Raw genomic sequence first — 25,550 nt, 5'->3', positions numbered from 1 at the left:
TCGAGCCACAGTTGTCATATCTAAAATGTGGTGGTGGTTTAATGTGATTTGGAAACAAATTGTGTTTTGACTGGTCCCCAGGCACGGGAGGTTTTTCTGAGCTATAATGTTGCATTTTCTGGGCAGAGTTTTCTCTCAGACTGTTCCTCCTGAGCAAACCAATGTGATTTTCGATCCAGTCAGATGTCACAGTACCCACTGTTTGAATCTGACTGGTGCTGACAAAGAAACCCTCAAAAAACTAAACCACAGCAACTGCAACACAAAATTCCCCCCCAAAACCACCCAAACTACCCCGTGCTCCACCCCCAGAGCAAATACGTTTCCAGCTCCTGGGTTCCAACCTCTGTCCCAAAGTTTTCAGCACTTTATTTTAAAGCTTCACATTAAGACACCAGAAATTAAGGGCCAACCCAAAATTCTGGAAAACTCTTTTTAACTGCTCCCTGCCATAATTATTCTGTGGGACAAATGCTGTATTAACTGTTTGTGTGACAAAACTCAGGGTGTTGCAGAACACTGCCTTCCAAAGTGATTTTTTTTCCCAATATTCAGGCATGACAAGAGGAGGTAGGAATCAATAACAGCAAACATCTTTCTAGGCTCTCCAGAAACAACTAATCCTGACAGAGGGCAGGTTAGATTAGATATTGGGATGAAATCCTTCCCTGTGAGGGTGGGGAGGGGCTGGAATGGTTTTCCCAGAGAAGCTGTGGCTGCCCCATCTCTGGAAGTGTCCAAGGCCAGGCTGGACGGGGCTTGGAGCAACCTGGGCTAGTGGAAGGTGTCCCTGCCCATGGCAGGGGGTGGCACTGGATGGGCTTTAAGGTCCCCTCTAACCCCCAAAATATTGTTTAATTCTCCATGAAGAGTTTTAAGGTCACTGTCAGTAATTTTTGCTGTCCCTGTCTCGTTTCATACCAGAATTTTAGAATGGGACACACCTGCTCTACCCTGGAACTCCCCAATTCCAGTGGCAGCACCATCCCAGCCTGGATTACTGTGCACAGCACAAGTGACCAACAGCCCCCGTTTATCCCATCTGAGGCTGCATCCTGGCAGTGTGGGGAGTAGCACCTTGTGCCAGTCAGATCTCTCAGCTTTAGAAAAAAAAAACCCCAGACCCAAATGTGAAGGAAGGTTTGTGGAACACAGTCCTGCCGTGTGCCAAGAGCAGCGTGTGGGAGTTACCTCAGGACTGAACAGGAGCATCTTGTTTCTAGACTGGTGGAAGAGTGGCAGAAAACTCCCCTTTATCAAGCATTTTCATAACCTTGATTAAAATTCAGATCTTTATGTGCCAGAGAATCCTTGATAAACTCAGATTAAAGCTGTTCTGAGAGGATCAGCTGTCTTTGCTTAATTTTGGAGAAAACAGTAGTTGTAGGGCAGCCTCAGGACACAAAACCAGTGGTAGAACCTGCTGCTGGTGTTGCCACTCCTGTCATCTCTCTGGGCATCCCTGGAATCCTCCTGGGCTTCCACAGGGTGGGCACAGGGATTGCTCCTGGGCAGTGTCAGACATTGCTGCTTCACCTCAGTCCTCAACTGAGTTTAAATGTTAATATTAGCAATTCTTACACTAGTTCTTGAAGGCTTTTACTATTTACTTCCTTTAAGGTCTTTGCTCTTTCCTTAGGCACAGTAGAAATCTAAATTTATGAAGTATCTTCAACGATAGTTCAGCTCCTCGAGAGTTCAGCTGTGCAGAGAAAGACAGGTCCTAAATTCCTGTAAGTTCCTCCTGATCCTTTTCATCAGGGGAAACCACTTCCAAGTGAGAAGGGCTCTTGCCTTTATGACCTTGCAGCCTGATCTCAAAGAAGATTTCTCTGGATTTGCCACCATTTCCTTAGAAATGTCTCCAGAGATCAGGTTGAGTTTTAGAATGTCCTAATTATGGTTTTCTGGTGACTACCCTGAGATGTTCTGGAGAAGCTGTCACTGAGCTGTGTGTTCACTGTACTGAGTTTGCCACCTCTGACTAGTGCTGTACCTGCATCCCAATGATTCACACTGATGGAGAAGGCTCCACCCACACTGCATAAGCTGAAATCGGGTCTGTAATTCTGTTGAGAGCTCTTGGACTGAGTGTAGAGTCTTCCCCAAAAGGCTTGGTGGGAATAGAAATATGGAATCCCAGACTGGTTTGGGTTGGGAGGGACCTTGAAGCTCATCCAGTCCTACCCCCTGCCATGGGCAGGGACACCTTCCACTAGCCCAGGTTGCTCCAAGTCCCATCCAACCTGGCCTTGGACACTTCCAGGGATCCAGGGGCAGCCACAGCTTCTCTGGGCAACCTGTGCCAGGGCCTCCCCACCCTCCCAGCCAAGAATTCCTTCCCAATATCCCATCTGGCCCTGCCCTCTGGCAGTGGGAAGCCATTCCCCGTTGTCCTGTCACTCCATCCCTTGTAAATACTCTTTCTCCATGGCACTGAAAGGCCACAGCTGGGTCACCCCAAAGCTCTTCTTCTCCAGGCTGAGCAGATCTGCTGCTTTCTGAACTTTTGTAGCCATTCCACCCTTGGCAGCTCTGCCCACGTCACCAAGGGCTTGGGGTTGCCACCCATTTTGATTGTCTCAACACAGCTCTGATTTACTCTGCTTTGCACATTGTTCCCTCTCTGAATCCATGACCCAGAGGGAGGCAACTGAGGGCCAGGAGCAGAGATGTCCTGGGGTTCTCTGGGACACTTTTGAGCTGTAGGTGTGTGTGAAACGTGCCCAAGCCTGTTCTCATCCCTTCTCCACAAATGGCTGCCTGGGCTGCCTTGGTTTCACTTTCACAAGTGCTCGTGTCTGTGTTTCAGAAGATCCTCCCCTACAGAAATGAGCAAAGTTGCTTTGGGGGGTTTTAATCCATAATTCAAATAATGGCTCAGTGATGAGCACAGTGAACAGGTTAGGAAACAGTTAACAGTGGTCACAGTTTTAACAATGCACAGTTGTAAAATGTGTTCCCCCTGTCATGGCTACTTTTTCAGTCCCTTTATCAATTAAAATAGCTGGAAACCTTTTAGTTTCTGAAGTATTTTCACTATAGGAGTGAGAGAAACAGATTTCTGTATATATTAACTTGTAAAATGCTACAAATATTAAATAATACTTAAAACTCCTATTATTCAGTTAATAGTTCCTAAATACTTTTACCCTTGAAAAGAAAATAATCCAAATATTGCCATTAGTGAGCTACAGAGAAACCTCACAACTCATCATCGTCTTCCTTAGATGGTTGTGGCTCAGAGATGGTTAATTATATTCAGCCAAATCATTAAAAAAAATTGACTCACATTCCTTGCTTGTCCAGAATTCCTGATTTTTCCTGTTAAATCCAGGGGAGTTTTGTGGTTTACAGCACCTAAATCAGGGATATGCATCCAGTGTAGGAAACTCTCAGTCTTGATGCTCAGCATCTGAATTAATCTTTCCTGTGGTTGTTTTTTCTTACATGTAAACAGAGGAAATGCTTTAATGCAAGAAGGAAAAATAGAGGCTTCTGACAATTCCACAGAAATTTAGGAGGCTGCACAGTTTCCCACCCATAAGCTGACAGGCAGTTTTTGGGGTAGAAATCCTACTTTTGGGGCAGTGGAGCAAATGTGTAATTGGGATTTTATATAGTACAGCAGCAATTTTTAGAAAACTGATTGTTTGGTTTTTTGAGATGTGTAAGAAATCAAAATAAAGAGTTTTGTTGGGTTTTCTTGTCTTGTCAAAGCTGCTGACACTTTTTAGGCACAGTGGTAACCAGAAAATAAAAACTTAGATGTGTTTAACATGCAGAATTTTAAATCAAAAGAAACCTTCTGCCTCTGTGTTTTACTCAAACAACAGAATTACTGACAGGAAAGGCTTACCTGAGTAAATACCAATTCTTAATTTGTAAAAATTCACTTTTCCTGTTCTACTCAACTAAACAGTTACTATTTGGAAGAAAACCTGGTGTCACTAAGTGTCATTGTGAACTGAGTGTGTGCAACTAAATCACTTGGGCAAAAATGGTCACTGTGTCCTGAGCATAAAGCATCAAGAATTGAGTGTTTTGTTGGCTGATGATAACATAAACAGTCTTTGATTGGCTCAGCTTAATCCCTCCTAATTCTTATTTTTAAAAAGAACAAATCATTGTTACTATTCACCTCGATAATTTAACATTGATGCTGTGCATAAAGGAAAATTAAACCAAGGGAGCCTGATACTTAAATAATCTTTTTATTTTTCCAGCAAGGAAGCCTCAATTAAACGAATTACAGTTCCAGCTCATCCCTCAGGTGTGATTTTATGGACCTTCTGGTTTCTAAAGAGTCTTCAATCCTGATAAAACTGCCCTCAGTCCATTGAGAGCTCCATCACCAAGGACGTGCTTTATTCTCCTCTTCCTTTTTTAGGTTGGCAAAATACATTTTGAATCTTTAGAGAACTGAAGGAATGGTTACACCTGAAGGCTGGCTCAAGAAGAGACACATCACCACCAGCTTGGAGGAGAATTCTGTTAATTTTCATCTCTGTTTTCTCAAATATGAAGGTTGAACTTAATGATCTTGGAGGTCTTTTCCAACATTAATGATTCCTGCTGGAATAGTTTTGATTCCATAAATGTTTGTATTTTTCCAGAATACTCTTTCCCCCAGCAAAACCAAAAAATGCCATAAAGAACAGAAACCACCCAACTTTTCTTTTCCAAGGGGGAAGTGGAACAGATCTCGATGATGAAGCCCAAAGGGCAGACGGAGCACGACGAAGGAATGCTGGAATATTTGGAAGATATCATTGGATCTGCCCGGCTGAAGGAGCCCATCCAGACTCTGTGTCGCAGGGTAGAGCTCCTGAACGAGCTCAGGGGAGAGAAGGTGAGGCCTGGGAAGCTTTTATTTAGCATTTCTTAATAGAACTATTCTCTAATTCTAGGGATGCACACACAGCTGTATGAGGAGAACTAAAACCATGCTGAATTACTGGTGGAGATCTTTTGCAGGACTTGCTTTCGGAACATTTTATTGATGCATTGACTCCTAAAAGTATTAAATAAATAAGTCCTGAAAGTTCTAAATAATAAAACTTCTTTTTAATTGCCGTGTCCTTGGTAGATCCTAATCCTGTGGATTTTAAAGTACATATTTCTTTGTATTGACTGTAAAAAAATAATTGTGAGGTGGTTTTTGGATTTACAATCATGATATTTAGGTACATGGATTTAGGTATTCTTCTGATGAAACATCACTTCCCTAGAGAAAATACTGTGAATATGGTAAATATTGGATGTTGTTATTCACAAAATTTGCAGGCTTGTTTTAAAGGCCGTGAAGGAAAACAAAAGATGTGCAGTTGCAGAATTAACTTAAAAAGGTTGAAATATAGAAAATAAACCTGTATATGTTCTTTTAGAAAGCTTGTGCTGAATCCCCTCTCAGAGTTCATTCCTGATCTCCAGAGCTTTGTCCTACAAAAGGTCCTGGGGGGGTTTCTCCTCGTGGTTTCCTCCTCTAGGCTTGGCTCTGCCCCAGCTCTGACCCTCTGTTTTGTTTAGTTAAATCGAGTTAAAATGGTGGAAAAAGAAAAGGATGCCTTGGAAGAGGACAAGAATCATGCCATTGAGTTCCTGTGTTTGGAAAACAAAATATTTAAAGAAAAGAACCTTATCTCTCAGTACTACATGTAAGTTATTCTCTAAGGCTTTGAGATGGCTTTAGGGGGTGGTGTTAAACTCAGCTTTAATATCTCTAATTAGAAATGTTTTGCATTTCTTAATCAGTAATTAATATTATAGTTTAATACTTTACATAAACCACGTTGTTACACTGAAGCTTCATGGAAAAAAGTGGAGTTTGGGGGTTTATTGTTGTGGGTTTTTTTCCCCCAGCCATGACCTAAAGAAACGAATAAAGGATCTGGAAATGCAGAAAGAAAAAATCAATGAAGAAACAAAAAGCATCAATGAGAAAAGTAGTAAACTGGCAGAGGAAACAAAAACCAAAAATAAAGCTCTGAAAGAACTTGAAAAGTAAGTATTTTAGGGATATATTCACAAGTACTGTGTTTTACATGTTCCCCCACCAAAATCTTAAATTATCTGATGAGCAGAGTCAATTCTGCTGTATCTAAACATTCCCTGGAATGGATTAAATGATCTTTTGCACAAAAATAAATTACAACAAATTTCCATTGGTCTGATATGGTTCTGCAAGTTGTTTCTCTCTGAGAATCTGGGTGATATTCAAGTATCTGATATTTTTAATGGATTTTAAAGTACATGTTTCTTTGTATTGACTGTAAAAAAATAATTGGGAGGTGGTTTTTAGATTTACAACTGTGATGTTTAAGTACATGGATTTAGATATTTTTCTGATGAAACATCACTTCCCCAGGGAAAATACAGTGAATATGGCAAATATCAGATGTTGTTATTCACAAAAACTGAGTAATATTGGTTTAAATTCTCTCTACTGACATTATTTTTATACTGTATGAAATGGATCATTCTTTATTTTTGCCTTCAGGAAATGCAATAAAATTACAAAGTTCATAGAGGAAAATAAAGAAAAATTTAATCAGTTGGATTTGCAGGACGTGAGAGTGAGGGAAAATCTAAAACATGCCAAAGGCAAGATTAAAAAACTGGAGAAGCAGCTTCAAAAGGATAAAGAAAAGGTAATTGAACCACAACTTGATTTAGTTGGAGAAGTGTAATGGGTTGTGAGAACATCTTTGGGCAGCTGGGAGAAAATAGAAAAGAAACCAATTGCAGCTAGTGCAACAAAGAAGATGGAAAAATGAGGTTGAAATTATTTTAATCAGATATTTTAAGTCCTTTAAATCAGCCTGAGATTTTGTTTGCAAATCACTTCCTGCAGTAGTGCATTATGTCCCATAACTTAGTTAATTTAGTGGATCTGTGTTCTCAGGTTGGTTGTTTCCAGCTGTTGTGATCTGAAATCACTCTTTGGATCATGTGGGGAGTTAAGAATTCCCTTGGATTCAGTGGGAGAGGGAGTTAAAAACCTTTTCCTTTCTCAGGTAGAAGAACTGAAGAAAGTCCCTTCCACGAGCACCAAAACCATCGAGGAGGCAAAGGCAAAGAAGGAGCTCCTGGAAAAGGCAAAGGAGAAGGAGGAAGCAAAACTGCAGCAGGTTCTGGCCAGCCTTCAGGATGAGACCAAAGACATTCGGAAGGAAAAAGAGGTTTGAACACTTCTGACTTGGCAAACTTGCTGTGTTAACTTTGCAGTGCTGAAGGAAACGATCACAAGACTCTTAGGAAATGCCATTTCCATGACAATTCCACTGTTTCACGTGTTACCTCAGTGCAGCCTCACTGGGAAGTTAATGTTCAATTTATAATTAGAGCTAAATCTTTCTTGTCTGCCCTTTTAGTGACCAAGTATATCATTCATATGTTTATAATAAATAATCTTACATTTCCATTGTTTGAATGCACTTTCTCCCAACAAACCATTTAAGCCAATATGCTACTTCAGTAAAGATATTTTGGAATGGGATGTTCCAAACCTTTCCCAGCTAATGATTTGCCTTTGAATTAATGGACAACTGCTCTTAACAGCTGGTGGTTGTTGTTGAAGCTGTTCAATCACTGAACACCTGGAGGCTGGAAATTTATCCTGTAAATTTGGAGGGTTATTTTCTGTACTTGAAAAAGTGGATTCTGCACTTGAGCTGTAATTTAGCACAAATTGAGAAAATGATATAAAGCTTATATGGAAATGTTCTGTGATAATTCCCTGAAGTTCTTTATAATTAGGACAAATGGCTTATTTAATTTCCACCCAGAATATGTTCATAAATGAAGAAATCCTGGTTCTTCTAGAGCACAGGACTGTTTTCTGTAAAAGAACATCCCACTTCCTCTTTCTCCTGAGGTAACAAACCCCAGAGTTGCCTGGTTGATTTGTAACCTCTGGTGGATTTGCAGGGCAAAGAGAAGGAGCTCATGGAGTTCAGTAAGGAGGTGACCGAGGCCCGTTCCAACGTGGAGCTCACGCAGTCGGAGCTGGAGATTTACCTGAGCAGGTACAACACGGCCGTGGCTCAGCTCAGCCAGGCCAAGGAGGCCCTGAGCAGCACCTCAGAGACCCTGAGGGACAGGAGAGCTGCCATCCAGGACATCGCTGGCAAACTCCCCCGGGCCGAGCAGCAGCTGAAGGAGGTGACACTTGACTTTCCTGTTTCATTTCTTGGAGTCCCAACACAATATTGCAACACAAACCAAAGTGAATTGTTAACACTGATCTCAAATAAACAACATTCAAACCCTATTTCTAATACTCAGTTCACTGAGGGAGTAAGTTTTTGATTTCACACTTAGTTTGGGTTAAGCCAATGTTAATATTAAGCACTGAAATTACATCCTGCATATCCCTGCAAGAGAATCAGATTAAATATCACACTTAGACATGTTAAAGAAATAAATGGGTGTAGTTCTGAGCCTTCTTCAGAGTGGGGAGGCCCTGGCACAGGTTGCCCAAAGAAGCTGTGGCTGCCTCATCCCTGGGAGTGTCCGGGTTGGAGCAACCTGGTCTAGTGGAAGGTGTCCCTGCTCATGGCAGAAGTGAGACTTGGATGAGCTTTAAGATCCCTTCCAACCCAAACCATTCTGGGCTTATTTGAATTTCATTCCTTGCTCCTCTCTTATTCCCCAAAATAAAAGATAATGCCTGAATCCAGTAGTTTTCACAAGGCTGAGACAGTGTCTTTCTTTCTTTGAACCCCCAGAAAGAGAAGGCTCTGGAGAAGCTGGGAAGGGAGGAATCGGGGGTGAAGGATCTCGTGCGGAACCTGCGGCGAAAAGTGGAAGAAGCCAAAAGTTCTTTAGCCCAAAGTCGCAGTCGAGGAAAAGTGCTCGAGGCTCTGCTCCAGCAGAAGAAATCTGGGAATATTCCTGGACTATATGGAAGACTGGTAAATTTTAGGAGGCTCTCATACTTTTAGGTTTAAACTTTAGAGGAACTGAGTGGTGTTTCTGTGACTGAGTAAATGTGGGATGCTTCACTTCTCTGGTGCTGGGAATTGAGAGAGTAGATTTGTAAATCCTGTGGAATGGCTGTAAGGTAAAAACATTTTTCAGTTCTTTCCAGTTGGTTTAAAATTCAGAGCTGAGGTAGAATTGTTCATTCCTGTTGCACATCACTGTAAATGTACATTTGGTATTCTGCAATTTTTCCCCACCTGTCCATCCAAGGAGAATTATCTCTGCTTCAGAAAAATGAGTCTGTTCAGTGTATGTACATTTTAAAAAAAAGCATAGATTTACTAAAAAGGATAAAACTCCAAGAGCAGCCACAGCTGCCAAGCTCATCCATGTGCTTCCACCTCAATTCTCAGGGAGACCTGGGAGCCATCGATGACAAGTATGACGTGGCCATTTCCTCATCATGTGGAGCCTTGGACCACATTGTTGTGGACACCATTGACACTGCCCAGGCCTGTGTGAACTTCCTGAAGGCAGGAAAGATTGGAGTTGCCACCTTTATAGCCCTGGACAAGGTGAGTCCCAGAGCTTGGGCAAAACTGTTTCACTGTTAATTACAGTCTGATTGTGTTTGCTTTAAAGCCTTAACATCCCTTAGAAGGATGGAATGACCTCAGCATTTATCCTAAAGGATGTCTTCTTCCTTTATTTCCTTTGTGGGCGTAGATGACTGTATGGGAGAAGAAAATGGGGAAAATCCCAACTCCTGAAAATACCCCCCGGCTGTTTGACCTGGTGAAGGTGCAGGATGAGAAGGTTCGCCTGGCGTTCTACTTCGCCCTGCGGGACACCCTGGTGACCAAAAACCTGGATGAAGCCACCAGAGTGGCATTCCAAAGGGATAAAAGGTGGAGGGTGGTGACACTGCAAGGACAAATCATCGAGATGTCAGGTACTGCAGCACACACTTGTGCTTTGTAGCTGATATCGAAGCCCAACGTGTTCTCTGAGCTCTTCTCATCGCTCGTGCTGCAGGAACGATGACTGGAGGGGGAAGAATCCTGAAGGGCAGGATGGGATCCTCGGTCGTCATGGATGTCTCAGAAGAAGAGGTTAGTACAGAATCCTAATGAAAAGGGGAATTCCCTCAGAGTTCCTTACAGTTTGGCAGTTCAGAGCATGTGTGTGTGTGTCCTTAGAAATCAGCATGAGCAGGGAACAGTGTGGGATGTAACACTAACAGTGGTTTATAAAGCCAATATTCACAAGGTTAGCAGAGGTTATGGTGCTCTTTAGTGCATAAAAGGGTGGTCAGGCATTGGAAGGGGCTGCCCAGGGAGGTTTGGAGTCCCCACCCCTGGAGGTGTCCAAGGAAGGCCTGGCCATGGCACTCAATGCTCTGGGCTGGGGGACAAGGTGGGGATGGGGCACTCAATGACCTGGAGGTCTTTTCCCACCTCAGTGATCCTGGGATTGTGTATTTTTTCACAGCACAGGTGTCATAAGCCCATTATTGAATGTTTAGTCCCATAGTGTTACCTTTGGTAGCTTGGGAACTGACTGGAGGTAGGGATGAGAACATGGAAGATGTGGATCATAAGGAATCACTTCTTGCAGAGCAGTACAACAGAAAAGACAGGTTTGGACCCTCACTGGTGTCCATGCAAGATTTGTCAAGGAGTGTCAGAACTTTCCTTCCAATCTGTATTTTAGGAATACTTTGGCATATCAGGATGCAGTTTGCTTTTTCTTCTGAATTCTTTTAGTTTTTAATCTGTAGCTGCCCCTCATTTTTCACCACTAGACCTGGTGTTCGTTGCAAATTATCAAATTGTCACCTTTTTACTCCACTCGATCCTTGTGTTTGCAGAGCTCCCAGACTGTGCTTTGTCTGTGGCAGTGGCAGCAGGTAAATGATCCTCTCTTTCTGTGTAGGTCAGTCAGATGGAGGCTCAGCTGCAGAAGGATTCTAAAAGAGCAGTGCAGTGCGAGGAAGAGAAATCCCAACTGGAAGAGGCCGTGAGGAAACTGCAGCAGGACATCCGGGAAATGAGGAACACCTCGGAGAAGTACACGGCCAGTATCCAGGTGAGCAACTCCTGAGCTCTGCAGGAGTGTCCTGGGGCACTTCCCAGCTCCACACAGTGCTGAGGAGAGTCCAAGGGCAGGATCCCAACCCCGCTGTGTTCTCCCCAGAGTTTTGCTGAGCAAGAAATTAATCTCAAAAACCAGCTCAAGGAACTCGAAGCGAACGTCGTCGCTGCTGCTCCCGACAAAAGCAAACAGCAGGAACTGGAAAAAGCCCTGGAGGGTTATAAAAAAGGTACATTTTGTGGAGATTAAAATGGTAGTCAACAGAGGAAGCAGTGATTTGGGCTTTGTGCTTCAGTTCCACGTCTTGGTTTGGGACCTCATTTCTTCGAAGGGGGGTAAAAGGTATTTCTAGAGATTAGAGAGTAAAAAACATTTCTTTTTTTGCAATTTCTCGAGCTGAATTAAACATTAATTTTAGTATTTTGTTTCTTTGGTTAGATTTTTCTGGCTGTTTGACATACAGATTCATAGGGAAACTGAGTTTAATTGGAACCAGTAATGAGGAGATAATGTTATTAAAGTCAAGTGAAGACTCTTTCCATGTTCTAACTATACATGAGTATACTATACTATACTATTACATGAGTATAAAATAAATCCCCTGTGGTCTGTGGTGGGCACACATCCTTGTTGTGAAATAATACTGTTCAGCAGGTGTAGTTACTGCACAGAAACACCAACTCCTGAGCAACAGTTGGTGGCCAGTTCTTAAAATTTAACCTTTGAGCATTTTCTCATTAGATAAATGCAAAGAGTGAGCTTGGAATAGCTGCTTATGCACTGTCTCATGTATTTAAGTACCCTGTGTACATGAAATTATCCAGTTAAGTGTTTAGGGGTTTACACCAGAACAGCTTTGGTAGTAGAACAGTGTCAGAAAGACGTGGGTGGTATTTTTATGTTTGTCACAGTTAAACTCACCATTTTTCACAGTATAAAGAAATATGTGCAGCTCTCCATACAGTGAAAGAGCAGAGCCTAAATCACTTCAATCACTTGATGACTTAAATCTTGGTGTTCTCAGCAGTTCCACGGGTGTCACAGTGATTCACCCCCTTTGTTCCTGACAGGTTATGAGCAGCTGGCTGAGAAAGCCCAGGAAATGGGAAACGAAGTGAAACGGCTGCAGAACCTCATCATGGAGACCACCAACCGTAAAGTGAAAGCCCAGCAAGACAAAATTGATAAGATTGACAAAGAAATAGATGAATGTTCCTCGGCCATCACCAAGGCCCAGGTGGCAGCCAGGACTGCAGACAGGTACAGCACTCCCACTCCTCAGGGAGCTCCAGGGAAACAACAGTTTGGAGTTTCTGATCCTTCCAAAGTCACATTTAATCAGCAGTTCTCTGATATTTGCCTGGCACTGAACTGCCAGGCACTGGCAGGGTGATGACTTACATCCTCATTGTATCCCACTGACATCCCAATCCCATGCAAATATTGTTGTACAGCTGCAGACTGACATTCCAAGGAATGGCAATGGTGTATTTTTATTTTTTATACTCACCTGGAAATTTATCTTGACCCAGTTTGCTGAATATTAGAAAAAGATCCAAACTGCCACACACTGGAGCAGTCCAGATCTGAGGGCACTGACTTGATGATGAGACCTGTCAGGAAAGAAAAAGGGGTCTATTTTTGGTGTTAGCTTAGCAATCCATAGTGAATATTTGGAACAAATGTCCAGTTTGTCTCTGAGAGAAGAAATTAAGTCATTTAATGAGGGTTGGCTGCTCTGAGCTTAAGGAAGACAACTTTGTTTTCCTTGGATACCTCAGGAGTGTGGGAGTCGATGCCTAAACGAGCACTTCCTCCTTGGTTGTCAGCAAATTGTGTCTCGAGGTTATTTTCTGTCACGTTTGCCCTTGTTTGGGGTGCACAAACATCTCTGTCCCCCTGCAGGAACCTGAAAAAATCTGAGGAGGCTCTTCAGCGCACGGAGAAGGAAATGGAAGAGAATGAGAAGGACATTAAAAACTTGACAGCAGAGCTGACCACGCTGGAGGAGAAAGCCACAGAGGTGATGAACAACTGCAAGGAGGCTGAGGTAGGTGGCACCTCCAGGTAAACCAGGGTGATGATTTTACATCCTCATTGTATCCCACTGACATCCCAGTCCCATGCAAATGTTGTTGTACAGCTGCAGACTGACATTCCAAGGTGTATTTTTATTTTTTTATACTCACCTGGAAATTTATCTTGACCTAGTTTGCTGAATATTAGAAAAAAACTTACACCAGGTTTCCCCAAGGAAATGATTGGATTTAAAACTTGCTTAAAAATAGATTTTTTTTCCAGTTATGTGGGATTTTAGTTTCCCCTCTGGATTTCTGGATGTGAGGGAGGGAAAACAACCAGGATGGCTGAACTTCTTCCAAATACAGCTGGGTTTTGAGCCTGTCTTTCTCTAAAACTGCCTTTTAGCTAAAAATGTGTGAGTGTAGGACTTAAGCTCGTAGTTTGATCCAGATCAGGAATGAAAACATAAACTGCAGCCTATTTTCAGTCACTCCACAGTTCAGGGAGCAGCTCCTAAATCCAAGGCTGTGTGTTTGTTTGCATCAATCCCTGTGAATAAACACAGTGAAAACAAACCCACAACCCAGGAGAGGGGTGACATTTTTGCAGGTGACTGATGAATGCCCTGTTTTGGTGATTTCTGTCCAGGAAGCTTTGCCAGCAGTGCAGGAGGAGAAGAAGAATTTGCTCCAGGAGATTGAAAGGATTCGGGATGAGGAACATGAACTTCAGAGTGAAGCTCTGAGCATCAAACTGAAAATTGAACAAGTTGACAGTCACATCTCTACCCACCAGGGAAAGGTTAAATACTGGCAAAAAGAGGTAGGGAAATGGTTTAGTTCCTAAACCTTCAGTTGTGGAATTGTGGGATGGTTTGGGTTGGGAAGGGACCTTAAAGCTCATCTCATTCCACCCCTGCCGTGGGCAGGGACACCTTCCACTGTCCCAGATCCCAGCCCTGTCCAGCCTGGCCTTGGACACTTCCAGGGATCCAGGGGCAGCCACAGCTTCATCTCACAGGATGAGCACATTAACATCTCATTAAAAACCAGATCAGCTGGGAGAAAGCTCCTCTTCAGCTCACAGTTTAGTGGTGTTTATGCAGGAACAGGATAACAGGGTAAAAGGATATTTATTGTGTTTTTCACGTCCTATTTAAAGGGAGTTGTGAAGAACCTTTGAGCGTTTGGAGAAGCTTCACTATGTACCAACACAGAAAATGCTTATTTTAGAGTGATAACTATTAGGATTTTAAAAGATTCCCAGTCCTGGCTGTTGCATTTCAGATCTCCAAGCTGTCCCTGCACCCCATCGAGGACAAGCCCCCCGAGGAGCTGCCGGTGCTGGGGGAGGAGGAGCTGGAGGCGCTGCAGGATCCCGACGGGATCACCAAGAGGATCGCGCTGCTGGAGGCCCAGAGGCACGAGATGAAACCCAACCTGGGGGCCATTGCTGAGTACAGGAAGAAGGTAAAGCCTCACCAGGGCCATCCCATCTCTGGGAATTCCAGCAAAAAGGAGTCCTGCTCCTCTTCCTGCAGTGGAACCCTGGGATTTTCCCATTCCTGTTACCAGCCTGAGTGTTTGTCGGCTCATCCTCAACTAAGTTGTTTTAGGAGCTTCCCTAAGCCTTTTGTATTCCAGACCATCAGCTGAAGGCAACTTCCTTCATGATCTTGGAGGTCCTTTCCAACCTAAATGATTCCCTGAGTCTCCTGTGAATGTTGTATTTAGAGTCAAGTCTTCACAGCTGAGACAGAAAAAAATACTGGAAGTTTTTTCACTTCAATAATAGTGGACTATCCATCAGGTTAAATACTTTTTATTTTAACATGATTTTTCCCTCAGCAGCAAAGGAGAAAAGAGAGATAATTTCGGTTTTCTTGTTTGAGGGCTGTTAGCCTGAAATGCTTGAAAAAGACATTTTCAAATGGCAGGAAAAGTGGTTTAAAATGTAAATTGAGGAGGCACTTCTTTAACTGCATTTCTGTGGTGCTGTCTGTGTTTCCCTGCAGGAGGACCTGTACCTGAAACACGTGGGAGAGCTGGACAACATCACCAATGAGAGGGACAACTTCAGACAGGCCTTTGAAGAGCTCAGGAAGCAGAGGCTGAACGAGTTCATGGCAGGGTTCAATGTCATCACAAACAAGCTGAAGGAGAACTACCAGATGCTCACCCTGGGGGGGGATGCTGAGCTGGAGCTTGTGGACAGTCTGGATCCCTTCTCCGAGGGAATCATGTTCAGGTTGGTCAAAATACTTCTTAATTGTCATATTCCTTTTCTCAACCTCTTTTTCAAGTTGAATTTCATTGATCATCAGTGAACCAAGTCAGGCTCGCTATTGGCAAGGTACTGGCAGAATTCACAACTTTTTAGCTCTGGGATTCATTTCTCCTGGAGAAATCAGGAACTAACAGCAGCTGGAAAGCTTTGACCTCATTTCCCAGTGCTGAATTCCCAAATCTGCCCAGGGGATGGGGGCAGTCATGTGTTGTGCCACAAATGCTTGGAGTGTGAGTTAAAGAGCACTTGGGAAGGGAATTCCCAGGAGCTGGGAGGTGTCCCAGCTCCCCAGGACAGCCCGGTTCCAGCAGGTGGGGCTCAGCCACACCCCAGCTGGGCGGGTCAGTCAGGAAACCCCTCCCTGTTTGCAGCGTTCGGCCTCCCAAGAAGAGCTGGAAGAAGATCTTTAACCTGTCGGGGGGTGAGAAGACGCTGAGCTCCCTGGCTCTGGTGTTTGCCCTGCACCACTACAAACCCACCCCCCTGTACTTCATGGACGAGATCGACGCCGCCCTCGACTTCAAAAACGTCTCCATCGTGGCCTTTTACATCTACGTGAGTATCCAGGGGCACCTCTGTGCCTGTTCCCTTCCCACCAGGACACACAAACTGGCAGCACAAGCACAGCACAGTTTAAATCTGCAAGGGCAGTTCTCAGGGGAAGCTCCGGAGGAAGAACATTTCCAGAAAGTGCTGGAGTTTTGCTTTCTGCATGTTTTTTTAAGCTCCTAAGTTTGATGCTTTCCCAAAGTGAGGGGGCCAATAGAGGATTTACAAGTGTTTTCCCTACAAATCCTAAGTTGTCTAAAGAGAGCTGGAATTTGCCAAAGGTGCCACATCTCCATGTGCTGTTTCCTCTTTAAAATCCCCCAAACCCTCAGCTCTTGTCAGCTGAGAATACACAACTACTTGAGCTCTCAGTGATGTCTCCGTGTATCCAAGCTCATGATCTCTCAGGAGCAGGCAAGGTTGGATTTATACTTCCATTTCATTCCCATGAGTTGTGTCCCATCAGTGTCTCTGATCTGTCTTGATTAGTAGGTTTTTTTCCTGCCTTTAAAAGTCCTGCCCTCACCATATTTAAGCAAAGCAAACCCTTCCAGCTACGGTTGTGGCTGCCAGTTAAACCTGGGATGTTCAGAATTATCCCAAATGTCACCACCAGTTTTGGGAACAGGTGGCAAGGATTAGGATCAGCTACTTTAAATTAGGGAAACACCTGGAAGTTCCTGCCTGCAGCTGTAGGTTTAAACTTGGTTTCCATAGTGTGTCCACAAAGGAGGGTCCATCACCCACAGGTGAGCCAAGGGTTTAATTCCAGCTGCAGTTTAGACTGACACAGACAGTTAAAACCTAGTACTGAGTTTAGCTTTTAAATGCAAATTTACCTTAGTGTAGAGCTGGAGGTTGTATTTTGTGCACAACTTTGAACTTCCTTGAGCAGCCTGGTCTGTGGAAGATGTCCCTGCCCACAGCAGGGGTGGAACTGGATGGGCTTTAAAGTCCCTTCCAACCCCAACCATTCCATGTTTCTGTCCTGGAGAAAAGGGGCTCAGAGCCCTGAACTTACCCTGAGACTGGTGGGTTCTGAAGCACAAAATCAGTTTTATTTCTAAAGCACCACCAAGTTCAGACACCGTTACCTGTTGTGCCTCAGGGTCACACAGCCGCTGTTGGTTGAGGCTGGTCCTCGTTAGCAGAGGGTTTGCTTTCCCCTCTTCAAATCCATGGGAATTGATTTTCCTGGTCACTCTCAAAGCAGCCCTGGCTCTGACAGCCCAGGTGACTCAGCAATACCCCCCTCCAGCCTTGTGGAATTCCTGGAACGAGGATGGGAGCAGGAACTCTGTGGCTGGTGATGACTCCTCACTGTCCCCTGGGCACGGGGCTCCCCCCAGGACAGAGCTTTGGGAATGCTGGGCACTAACAACCCATTTGTGTTTCAGGAGCAAACCAAGAACGCCCAGTTCATCATCATCTCCCTGCGCAACAACATGTTCGAGATCGCTGACAGGCTCATCGGCATCTACAAGACCCAGAACACCACGAAAAGTGTGGGCACCAACCCCAAAAGCATCAATCTGAAGGGACTGCAGGAACTGGCTGCCCTGGAGGGGAGAGCCCAGAGCCAGGGGGGACCCCAGAGCCAGGGAGGCCCCAGTTCCCTCTCCACTGCTGCTCTCTAGGTCTGTCTAAGCTACTTTTGTTTTGTTTTGTACATTTTGTTAATAAAAACCCATTTTGATAAACTGTCCTGTAAAAACTGAGGAAGCGGGGAGCTCGTTGAGGGGGCAAAGGTAAGATTTCAGTCCATGTCAGGGAAAGAAGAGGACTCTGGAACTACCTCCCTGTGAGCCTCCCATGTCCTGGGAAGAGCAGGGAGCAGATCCTGCTGGAGGCTGGGCCAAGGCACAGGGAGGGAGTGGGAACAGCCACCTCCAGAGCTGCCTCCAGCTCGGATCCCCAGCTCAGGAAGGATGTGGAGCTGCAGGAGATGCTCTGAGGGCTGGAGCCCCTCTGGAGACAACTCCCTGCTCCTCCCCTCTCCATGAGGGTCTGCAGTGAGGGAAGGAAGGTGATGTGATGCCAGTCCTGCTGTAAGAAGAGGCTTTATTTGTAGGCAAACCTCGGAAAATAACAGTACATTGGGAGTGTTACAGGGGTCAGTCAGCGGTAAAGGCACTTTAAATTCCTGTCATGAAAAATAAAATTGTATTAGAAATTCTTTTAAAAAGGAAAATAAAAGATAGGAAGGGGGTAGGAAATGCAGCCTCGTGGGGCAGTGAACAGACCATCAGGATTGGAGGTTGATGTGTCAAGTGCAGCCTCCCAGCAGGGCTCAGGACAAAACCAAATTCCCAGTTTTACTGGGAAATTGGTAGGAGAGCACTTACACAGTCCCAGCACACATCTGGAACACCATTCCAAAACTGAGCAGTGGGATGGGTGGGATTTGCCACTGGAACTCTGAAAGGTGACAGAAAAACTCAGGAACAAATTCCAGGTACAACTCCCATCCCAGTGTCCTCCTGCTCCTCACCCTGGGACACTCCACCCCCCCCAAGCTGCACCTGGGCTGGACTCAGGCTTTATCAACACTGGGATGTCAGGATTGGGATCAACTTTAGGCTTAAGGAATGTAACAGTATCACCTCTGAGGACTGACCTTGCATGAACTGTGGCAGCAGGTGGGATTTGGACCCCACAGCGCCTGCTGATAACGGGCAAGTTTGGGGTTCAAAACCCCAAGTTCAAGGAGTTAAAGGGCAGGTTCAGAATTCAATCCCTGCTGACCCACTGCCTACAAACCACATCAGCCAAGGAATGCTGCCGGGCTGAGAGAGAGAATTATTTTTATGAGGTCAAATACCCATTTCTGTGTTTTTCTCAAATCAATCCCCAGTGAACTGTCACTCACTGCCTCGTGCTGGTGGAACTACAGCACTTGGAGCCTCTCCCAGGGCTCAATCCAGCCTGGTAAAGGCTAAAACTGGCTCCATTTGGGCTGGAGCAACTCAAAAGCAGCAAATGGTGTCAGTGAGCACCTGAGGGCAGAATAAACCCCTGTCCAGGGACAGGTCTCTGTGCTGACAATCAAAAGGTTAAATATAAATTCTCGTTCCTTGTCAGGTTAAGAGCTCCTGACGTCTGAAATCCTCCTGCCCCGGACTCCAGCAGGAGTTTTGCCACTACCTGCAGCGTGTTTGTGTTTTCACTACACCCTAAATGATTCAGGAAAAGTCAGGGAGCAGTGGGAGGTCCCTCCCTGCCAGCCCAGCCCCCCCAATGTGGGCACAGCTGGGTCTAAACCCTGTGTGTGCATCCAAGGTCTTGCTCTGCAGGAGAGGATGGGAGAGGAGGAACGTGGGAAACACACAAAGTTATTACATACAGGATAAAAAAAATGACAAAAAGGGTGAAATCGTGTCCTTTGCTCTACCCAGAACCAAAAACTGAGCGCCAGGGCCACAAGCAGAGACCTCAAAGAGCACAAATGTCTCTGTTCCAACACAGTCACAAGCCAGGAAGCACAGAAAGGGAGTTTCTTGCATATCAGAGGCAGTGCTGGCCCTGGCCCCTCTGCAGCTGAGGGGTCCCGATAACCTGTCATGTTTGTATTAAAAAACAATTTCAAAAGACGTTACTAAAAATAAAAAATAAAACTCCATGTTGAAGGAGTTTTCAGAGCTGAGACTCAGATTCCCACGTGTGAGCTGGTTCCAGCTGCTGGTCCTGTCTGGATCCTGGTTGGAACAAACACCTCAGTGGGACAGAGAGCCCTTTTTGGTGCAAATGTTTACTTCACTAAGACTTAGCTCAGAGGAAATCCAGGCACTAGAGAAAAGGAAGGATATGGGAATAGAAGGGAGAAGTGTAGAGCTTTGATAATCCAGCTTTTCAGTGGAAATCAAAAATACTCCTGGATTCCTAATCACGGAAGCAGTCAAAGGGGACAATTCTCCTGCAGAACCCCATCAGGGAGGTGAATGGGTGGCGCAGCCCATCCACGGCCTTCTGCAGGTGGGAGCAGGAATGCTGATAGAGCTGGAGCAGGAATTCCGATATCCATGCGGGAGCAGCCTGGATGGCCCCGGGAGGCAGTGCCCTGTGCAGGGCGAGCGCGGTGCCCGCCAGGCCCAGCAGCAGCAGCAGCAGCAGCAGGGTGGGCAGGCTCAGGGTGGGCAGGCTCAGGGTGGGCACCTGCTTCCCGCCTTCCACATTTTCCTTCCCAGGGCATTTGCTGCACGGTTTCCTCCTGGGAACCATCATCAGTTTTGGAGGGGGGATCTTGTGGATCTGACCCATTTCAGTTTTAGCCCACACGTCCTTCAGCAGGTCCTCCATCCTTGGACAAATCTCCAGAGGTCTCACATCGGGCAGTTCCTTCTCCCTCAGAGCCTTGACCCGCTGCTGCAGCTCCTCCAGCTTCTCCAGGCACAGCAGGGGGGACTTTTCTTTCCGAATAGAGGAATTCAGGTACTTGAGCTCAATCTCTTCCACCTTCATTTTGCTCACACTCTCCAGCAGGGGCTCGTATTCCCGCAGGAAGCGCCTGTTGAGCTCATCCAGAGCCCCCAGCAGAGTTTGTTTCTTGTGCTCCAGGGTGACCCTGAGCTTTAGGAAGTACTGCTCCACCACGTCCCTCTCGCTTCGCAGGAGCTTCTCCCACTGGGATTTCTGCATCGTCAGCTTCATGTAGCACAGCAGCACCTCCCGCCAGTATTTCTCCGGCAGCTGCTCCTGCAGTTTCCCCGCGGCCTCCTTGGCGTTCCTGTGGGCGCTGTGCGGGTCCCCGATGGGGTGCCCGTGGTGCTGCCCTATGGTGAGGCACTGCCCGCACACCAGCTGCTTGTCCAGCAGGCAGTAAATGTTGAGGGGCTGCCGGGGGTGCTCCCGGCACGTCTCCACATCCCAGGGCTCTTCCTGCCGGCACTTCTCAATGACGGCCTTGAGGGCGAAGTTGATGGGCAGCGATTCCAGCCCGGCGGTGGGAATGTCCACCAGGGCCCGGCAGTTGGGGCACTTGAGGCGCCTGCGGATGGAGAAGGTGTCGGAGCGCTGGAGAACCCCCTCCAGGCATTCCCTGCAGAAGGTGTGGGAGCAGGGAAGCACCCGCGGGTCCTGGTAAATGCCGCAGCAAACGGCACAGGTCAGCTCCTCCTCCAGCCGCTCCATGGCCTGCGCGGGGAAAGCAAACACAAACAAAGGGCTTCAGCTCATTGCAGTGACCCCAACGTGGCATTTGCTGACCGGGAATTCCCACCTCGCCAAGGGGAAAAAAAAGGCAAGAAAATAATGAAAATGAACAGTTCAATGATTTCAGCAAATTCTGAGCTGCACTCAGGAGCCAAGTGAGCACCCACATCCAACCTCTGCCTTAAAAAGCCAGGGAAAGCAGGAATCTGCCACTAGATGTTTTTTACGGTGGGAAACAGTAGAAAAGAGTGGTAAAAGCAAAATTAGAATTTCTAAATAACCTCAGAATTATGAACAATTTCTCCCACCACTTCCAACGTGAGAATAGAACAAGAAGTACAGACGCTTTTTTTTCTCTCCTCACTTCAGATGTTACTTTTGTAACATAAAATAGTCATTAGAGCATTAAACAGTCACATTTACTAGAAGGTCTCTGGAGGTTCTGGCATTAAAAATCCAACTCAGCAGCCCTTACAGACACCACCACTACCAGGAATTAGATTTTTGTGTGTTATTCCTGGGTTACTTTAAGCACCAAACTCAAAAACTAACTTTCACTTTCCACCCTTTGTGATGTTGCTTCATTTTTTTCTTTGCCAGCTTAGTGAAATCAGTGTTAAATCCCAAATAACAGCAACACTAAAGCCAGTTTTCCTGATAAATCATAGTTCTGGTTTTCATTCTGCTAAAAACACGAGGGAAGTGGTACCAAGTTTCCTCCTCTTTGTGCCACGTTTTCCTGCCCCTCCACCAGTTTGAGTCAGAGACTTTGCTGTGCTGCAACAAGAAAATGTCTGAGTTTTCAGCATCAAAACCCATCAATTTGGGGTCTAAACCAAAATCTGCAAACAACAACCTGGAGCAGGGCTGACACTGAGGGAGGGCAGCAGCTGAACACCCAAAGCCCAGTTCCCTGAGGGTTAAATCAGAGCACAGAAACCTGCCCTGGTGGCACAGAAATAAGCCTGGCTTATCTCCCTGGCTGGGGTTGGGTCCAAAAGGGCAGTGCTGGGCTGCTGACTCACACCCTGGGCTTAATTAGGCTGAAACAGTGCCAAAAAATCAACTGAAAAGTTTAATTTGTTAGTTTATTTTTAATTTATCATCACCCAAATCAGCCAATTCAATCTGTATGTTGTTAAGTCAATTTTATATTCAAAGCACACTTTGATTAATTCAGCTCTAAGAAAAAAAATAATTAAAAAATCTATGCAGGTAAATTATCACTAAATGTTGGTTCACTTCTTTGAATTTTTTTTAAAAAAGAATTCTTTTTAAACAGCTGGGAGAAAATCTCCTAGAGGGAGACATAATTCCATATAATTCCTAAGAACTGCCATTTAAAAGCAGATTCATAAAGAGTGTCAGCATTTATACCCAACTGCTGCATTCTCCTCAGTAAAGAGAATTTAGATCAGGTCCAACAAACATTTAACAAAAGACCTTCATGACAATGACACTAAATCTATTTTTTACTAAATAAAGGCCGTGAGGTTATTCCTCTTTTCACTGGGAAGCCACAGGCCTTTATTTCCCAGCTTTTCCAATCAGCCACTGTGGCAACTCTGGGTTATTAATTCCATGTTTTTAAGTGATGCTTCAGACACTGGAACTAAAGAAATGTGACAATAACAAAGGGAGCTGAGCAACAAATCTATTCCACTGTCTAGATAATTATTTTTTATAACTAATTCGCATAGGAACTACATTTAAAGGTTTTATTTTATTTATATATATATTTAAATAAACTTATTATGAATCTTAGGAGTGTCACTTCCACTGAAATCAAAGGAAAAATATGCTATATTTTTTCTCATGGTTAGAAAAAAAAGAATCCTTAGTTAGACATTTGCTATTTTCTCTTATATATATGGAATTAATATATTTTTTTAAAAATCTCCCTGTTTAAAATCACTAACCCTGGCACCTCCAGCATTTTTATTACTCCTTTTTATTTTTTGTTTATTATTCCCCAGTTTCCAAACAAGATTTGGAATGTCAATGCTGATTTTTCTAAAGCACCCTGTGTCTCCTTAATTTGTTCTAGACAATTACCAGGAGTTGTAGCAGGGAAGTAAAAGGTTTGGAATTCCCAAAATTTCACCCAGCACTGGTAGCACAGAGGAAATACCCATATATTGATTTATTTCCACTGCTGTTCACCTGCAGACTGTTGGAAACAGAGACTGGGAACGGCAATTGGAAAATACAGAGAAGGCCCAAAATCACAGAGTTAAGCAAAGAGAAAGAAAATAACTTTTCTAGGAAAAGAAAAGCAGCAGCAGATACTTTTCCTGGCATGTTCCAAACAACTGTGGCAGCAAATACATGTGCCACATGGATAATAATAAATATATAGATTTATTTTAAGAGTTCCCCCAGCATAAACAAATCACAAACTAGAGGTATTTTAAAATTCAAAAGTGCAATTTGTGCCAGTTTTGGAAATCTCCCAGCAATGGGATGCCTGCTAAGGACTGGGATTTTATCCTCCTCTAATTAGGGATGTTGGAGAGAGGTGAAAACATGTCCTGAAGGCAGCAGAGCTGTGGGATGGGGTGTGTGCCAGATCACAGGAATGTGGTGCATTCCTTGATAACTCTGTTCCTCTCCCAGAGATCTCCTGCTCCCCCAGCTCATTATGCCACAGGTTGTTCAGAAAAAATTGTTATGTATTTTTATATGCAAATATACAAACTGTTGAACACAGCACACATCAGTGTTTAGGCAGATAAATAACTGCTTTACAGGACAGTCCCACACACCCCGTTCTACTCCAGAGGACTTTAAAAGGTGAATTTGGCACTGGATAACAGCCCATTCCAAAGGGCACCCCCAGGAGTGGGAGCTGCTCCTCCTCCTGCCAGCAAAGGGCACCTCTGCTCTCTCCTGAAGGATTGCAACACTCAACTTCAAAACTGTGCTGACCTTGAACCAAATCCATGCAGAAATGCCCATTCCCTATCCCACAGAGATCCATGAAATCCTCTTTATCACTATTATAGAAACTCAAGTTTACGTTGTGCAAGAAATGGAGATCGAATGACATTACAGTGTTTTCCATTTATAAATCACCTTCCTGGTAAAGGAACAAAACATAAAACCACCAGGAATCACAAACAGCCCTAAACCTCCCTATTCCAGCCCATTCCTGCTGCTTTATCCCACAGCACAACTCACAGCAATTCTCAGCCTGGGATGTTCTGCCCTGGCCCCTGCTCCTACCACAGCCACTACAGCACTGGCACAGTTTTACACTTTCTGGCGTTTTTTTCCCCACTGTTTTGGGGTTTTCAATGACCTGAAGGAGATGAACACAGCTGTGTAGTTTCCCCATCAAAGGGACCTGACAGTTCCCTGCTGTCCGTCCCTCCGCTGGCTCCTCCTCTGACACAACCTGACACAAGTTACCACATTCAAAAACTCCAAATTCACGCTGGAATCACAGTAACTGGCGAATCCTGAAGGAATCTCTCACTCCTGAGAGTGAGCCGGGCTGTGTCACACATGTCTCTCATATTACGTGTCGTTTATGTTATAAAAAGGATTCGGCCCCATCCCTTGGTTCGCGTGGAACCCCCAGCAATTTTCACTCAGCTGGAAACACTTCCGTGCTCCACCTCAATCTCAGAAATTTTTCAAGAGCGTAATTTCAATTAAGAAGTTCACAACGGGAACTCGTGCTGGCGATTTTAAAACCAAACTTCAGGAAAGCGGGCAGAAAGCAGAAAAACCCTCGCCAGGACTTTGATGATGCCCCGCGGGTCCTTTCCAGCCCTGGATATTCTGTGGTTCTATATCCCCCTCCATCTGTTCTTTCCACGCTCGATTCCCCCTCCATCCCTTATAACTCTTGTCAAAGCTTCTGGTTTTTGAGCATTCATCCGTCATTCACCTCACAGCACCAGGGGAGGTGAAGGATGAACACACTTTACCTGCGTCCCCCGCAGGGTCCCTCCTGCCGCAGCCGCAGCTCCCGGACCGGCAACGACGGGACCGTCCCTGAAGGAGTAACCGGGAAACGATGGGATCAACACCTGGAGCTCGCCGAGGTCACACGGATGAGAACGAGCTGAAACACGGCCCGAGAGCGGGCGGGCCCGCGGGAGGGCAGCGCTCACACACCGGAGCCCTCACGGAGGGAGCCCTGAGGGCGCGGGACCCCCCGACACCCACCCGGGCAGCGCCGCGGGGCGAGGGGGCCGCTCCCGCCGGGCTCCGCACCGGGATGGGGCTGCTCCTGCGGGGGTTCCACACGGGGAGCAGGGGGGGCTCCACAAGGGGAGCAGGGGGGCTCCACACGGGGCGAGGGAGCCGCTCCCGCCGGGCTCCAGGCCGGGATGGAGCCGCTCCCGCCGCCCCGCGCGCCGTAACGGCCGCGGAGTTTGAATGTAAACGGCGGGAGGGAGCGGGCGGAGCTGAGGGCGGGCACAGAGCTGAGGGCAGGGATGGAGCGAGGGCAGGCACCGAGGCAGGGCGGGCACGGAGCTGAGGGCAGGCACCGAGGGAGAGCGGGCACGGAGCTG

At 45.6% G+C, this 25,550-nt stretch overlaps 2 protein-coding genes across 6 annotated transcripts in view; one reads left to right on the top strand and one right to left on the bottom strand.

The window, feature by feature from the left end:
- SMC4 (structural maintenance of chromosomes 4) overlaps positions 1 to 17,755 on the top strand; it is a 30,471-nt gene extending 12,716 nt beyond the window's left edge. For all 3 annotated transcript variants that reach the window (XM_027685833.1, XM_027685831.1, XM_027685832.1), the window contains exons 6-24: positions 4,688 to 4,852; positions 5,530 to 5,657; positions 5,863 to 6,003; positions 6,500 to 6,650; positions 7,017 to 7,181; positions 7,930 to 8,163; positions 8,730 to 8,915; positions 9,339 to 9,500; positions 9,652 to 9,877; positions 9,961 to 10,037; positions 10,861 to 11,013; positions 11,122 to 11,248; positions 12,090 to 12,279; positions 12,925 to 13,069; positions 13,690 to 13,863; positions 14,328 to 14,510; positions 15,056 to 15,288; positions 15,699 to 15,882; positions 17,274 to 17,755. In XM_027685833.1, coding sequence (XP_027541634.1) covers positions 4,688 to 4,852; positions 5,530 to 5,657; positions 5,863 to 6,003; positions 6,500 to 6,650; positions 7,017 to 7,181; positions 7,930 to 8,163; positions 8,730 to 8,915; positions 9,339 to 9,500; positions 9,652 to 9,877; positions 9,961 to 10,037; positions 10,861 to 11,013; positions 11,122 to 11,248; positions 12,090 to 12,279; positions 12,925 to 13,069; positions 13,690 to 13,863; positions 14,328 to 14,510; positions 15,056 to 15,288; positions 15,699 to 15,882; positions 17,274 to 17,513 — 3,264 coding nt within the window. In that variant the 3' untranslated portion in view covers positions 17,514 to 17,755. The remainder of the gene's footprint in view (positions 1 to 4,687; positions 4,853 to 5,529; positions 5,658 to 5,862; positions 6,004 to 6,499; positions 6,651 to 7,016; positions 7,182 to 7,929; positions 8,164 to 8,729; positions 8,916 to 9,338; positions 9,501 to 9,651; positions 9,878 to 9,960; positions 10,038 to 10,860; positions 11,014 to 11,121; positions 11,249 to 12,089; positions 12,280 to 12,924; positions 13,070 to 13,689; positions 13,864 to 14,327; positions 14,511 to 15,055; positions 15,289 to 15,698; positions 15,883 to 17,273) is intronic.
- A 1,926-nt stretch (positions 17,756 to 19,681) lies between these two features.
- TRIM59 (tripartite motif containing 59) overlaps positions 19,682 to 25,550 on the bottom strand; it is a 5,993-nt gene continuing 124 nt past the window's right edge. The window contains exons 2-4 of one of the 3 annotated variants that reach the window (XM_027685846.1): positions 24,960 to 25,026; positions 22,778 to 22,803; positions 19,682 to 21,006 (exon numbers count right to left, since the gene is read on the bottom strand). In XM_027685846.1, coding sequence (XP_027541647.1) covers positions 19,756 to 21,006; positions 22,778 to 22,803; positions 24,960 to 25,026 — 1,344 coding nt within the window. In that variant the 3' untranslated portion in view covers positions 19,682 to 19,755. Of the gene's footprint in view, positions 21,007 to 22,777; positions 22,804 to 24,325; positions 24,449 to 24,959; positions 25,027 to 25,550 lie in introns of those variants that run through there. The other 2 variants (XM_027685848.1, XM_027685847.1) reach the window with 2 other exon arrangements.

Source organism: Neopelma chrysocephalum, unplaced genomic scaffold, assembly GCF_003984885.1.
Source record: "Neopelma chrysocephalum unplaced genomic scaffold, ASM398488v2 Primary Assembly neopelma1_69, whole genome shotgun sequence".
NCBI classification, from domain to species: Eukaryota; Metazoa; Chordata; class Aves; order Passeriformes; family Pipridae; genus Neopelma; species Neopelma chrysocephalum.
The sequence above is the reverse complement of the archived record's forward strand: the minus strand, read 5'-3'. Positions and strand labels throughout refer to the sequence as shown.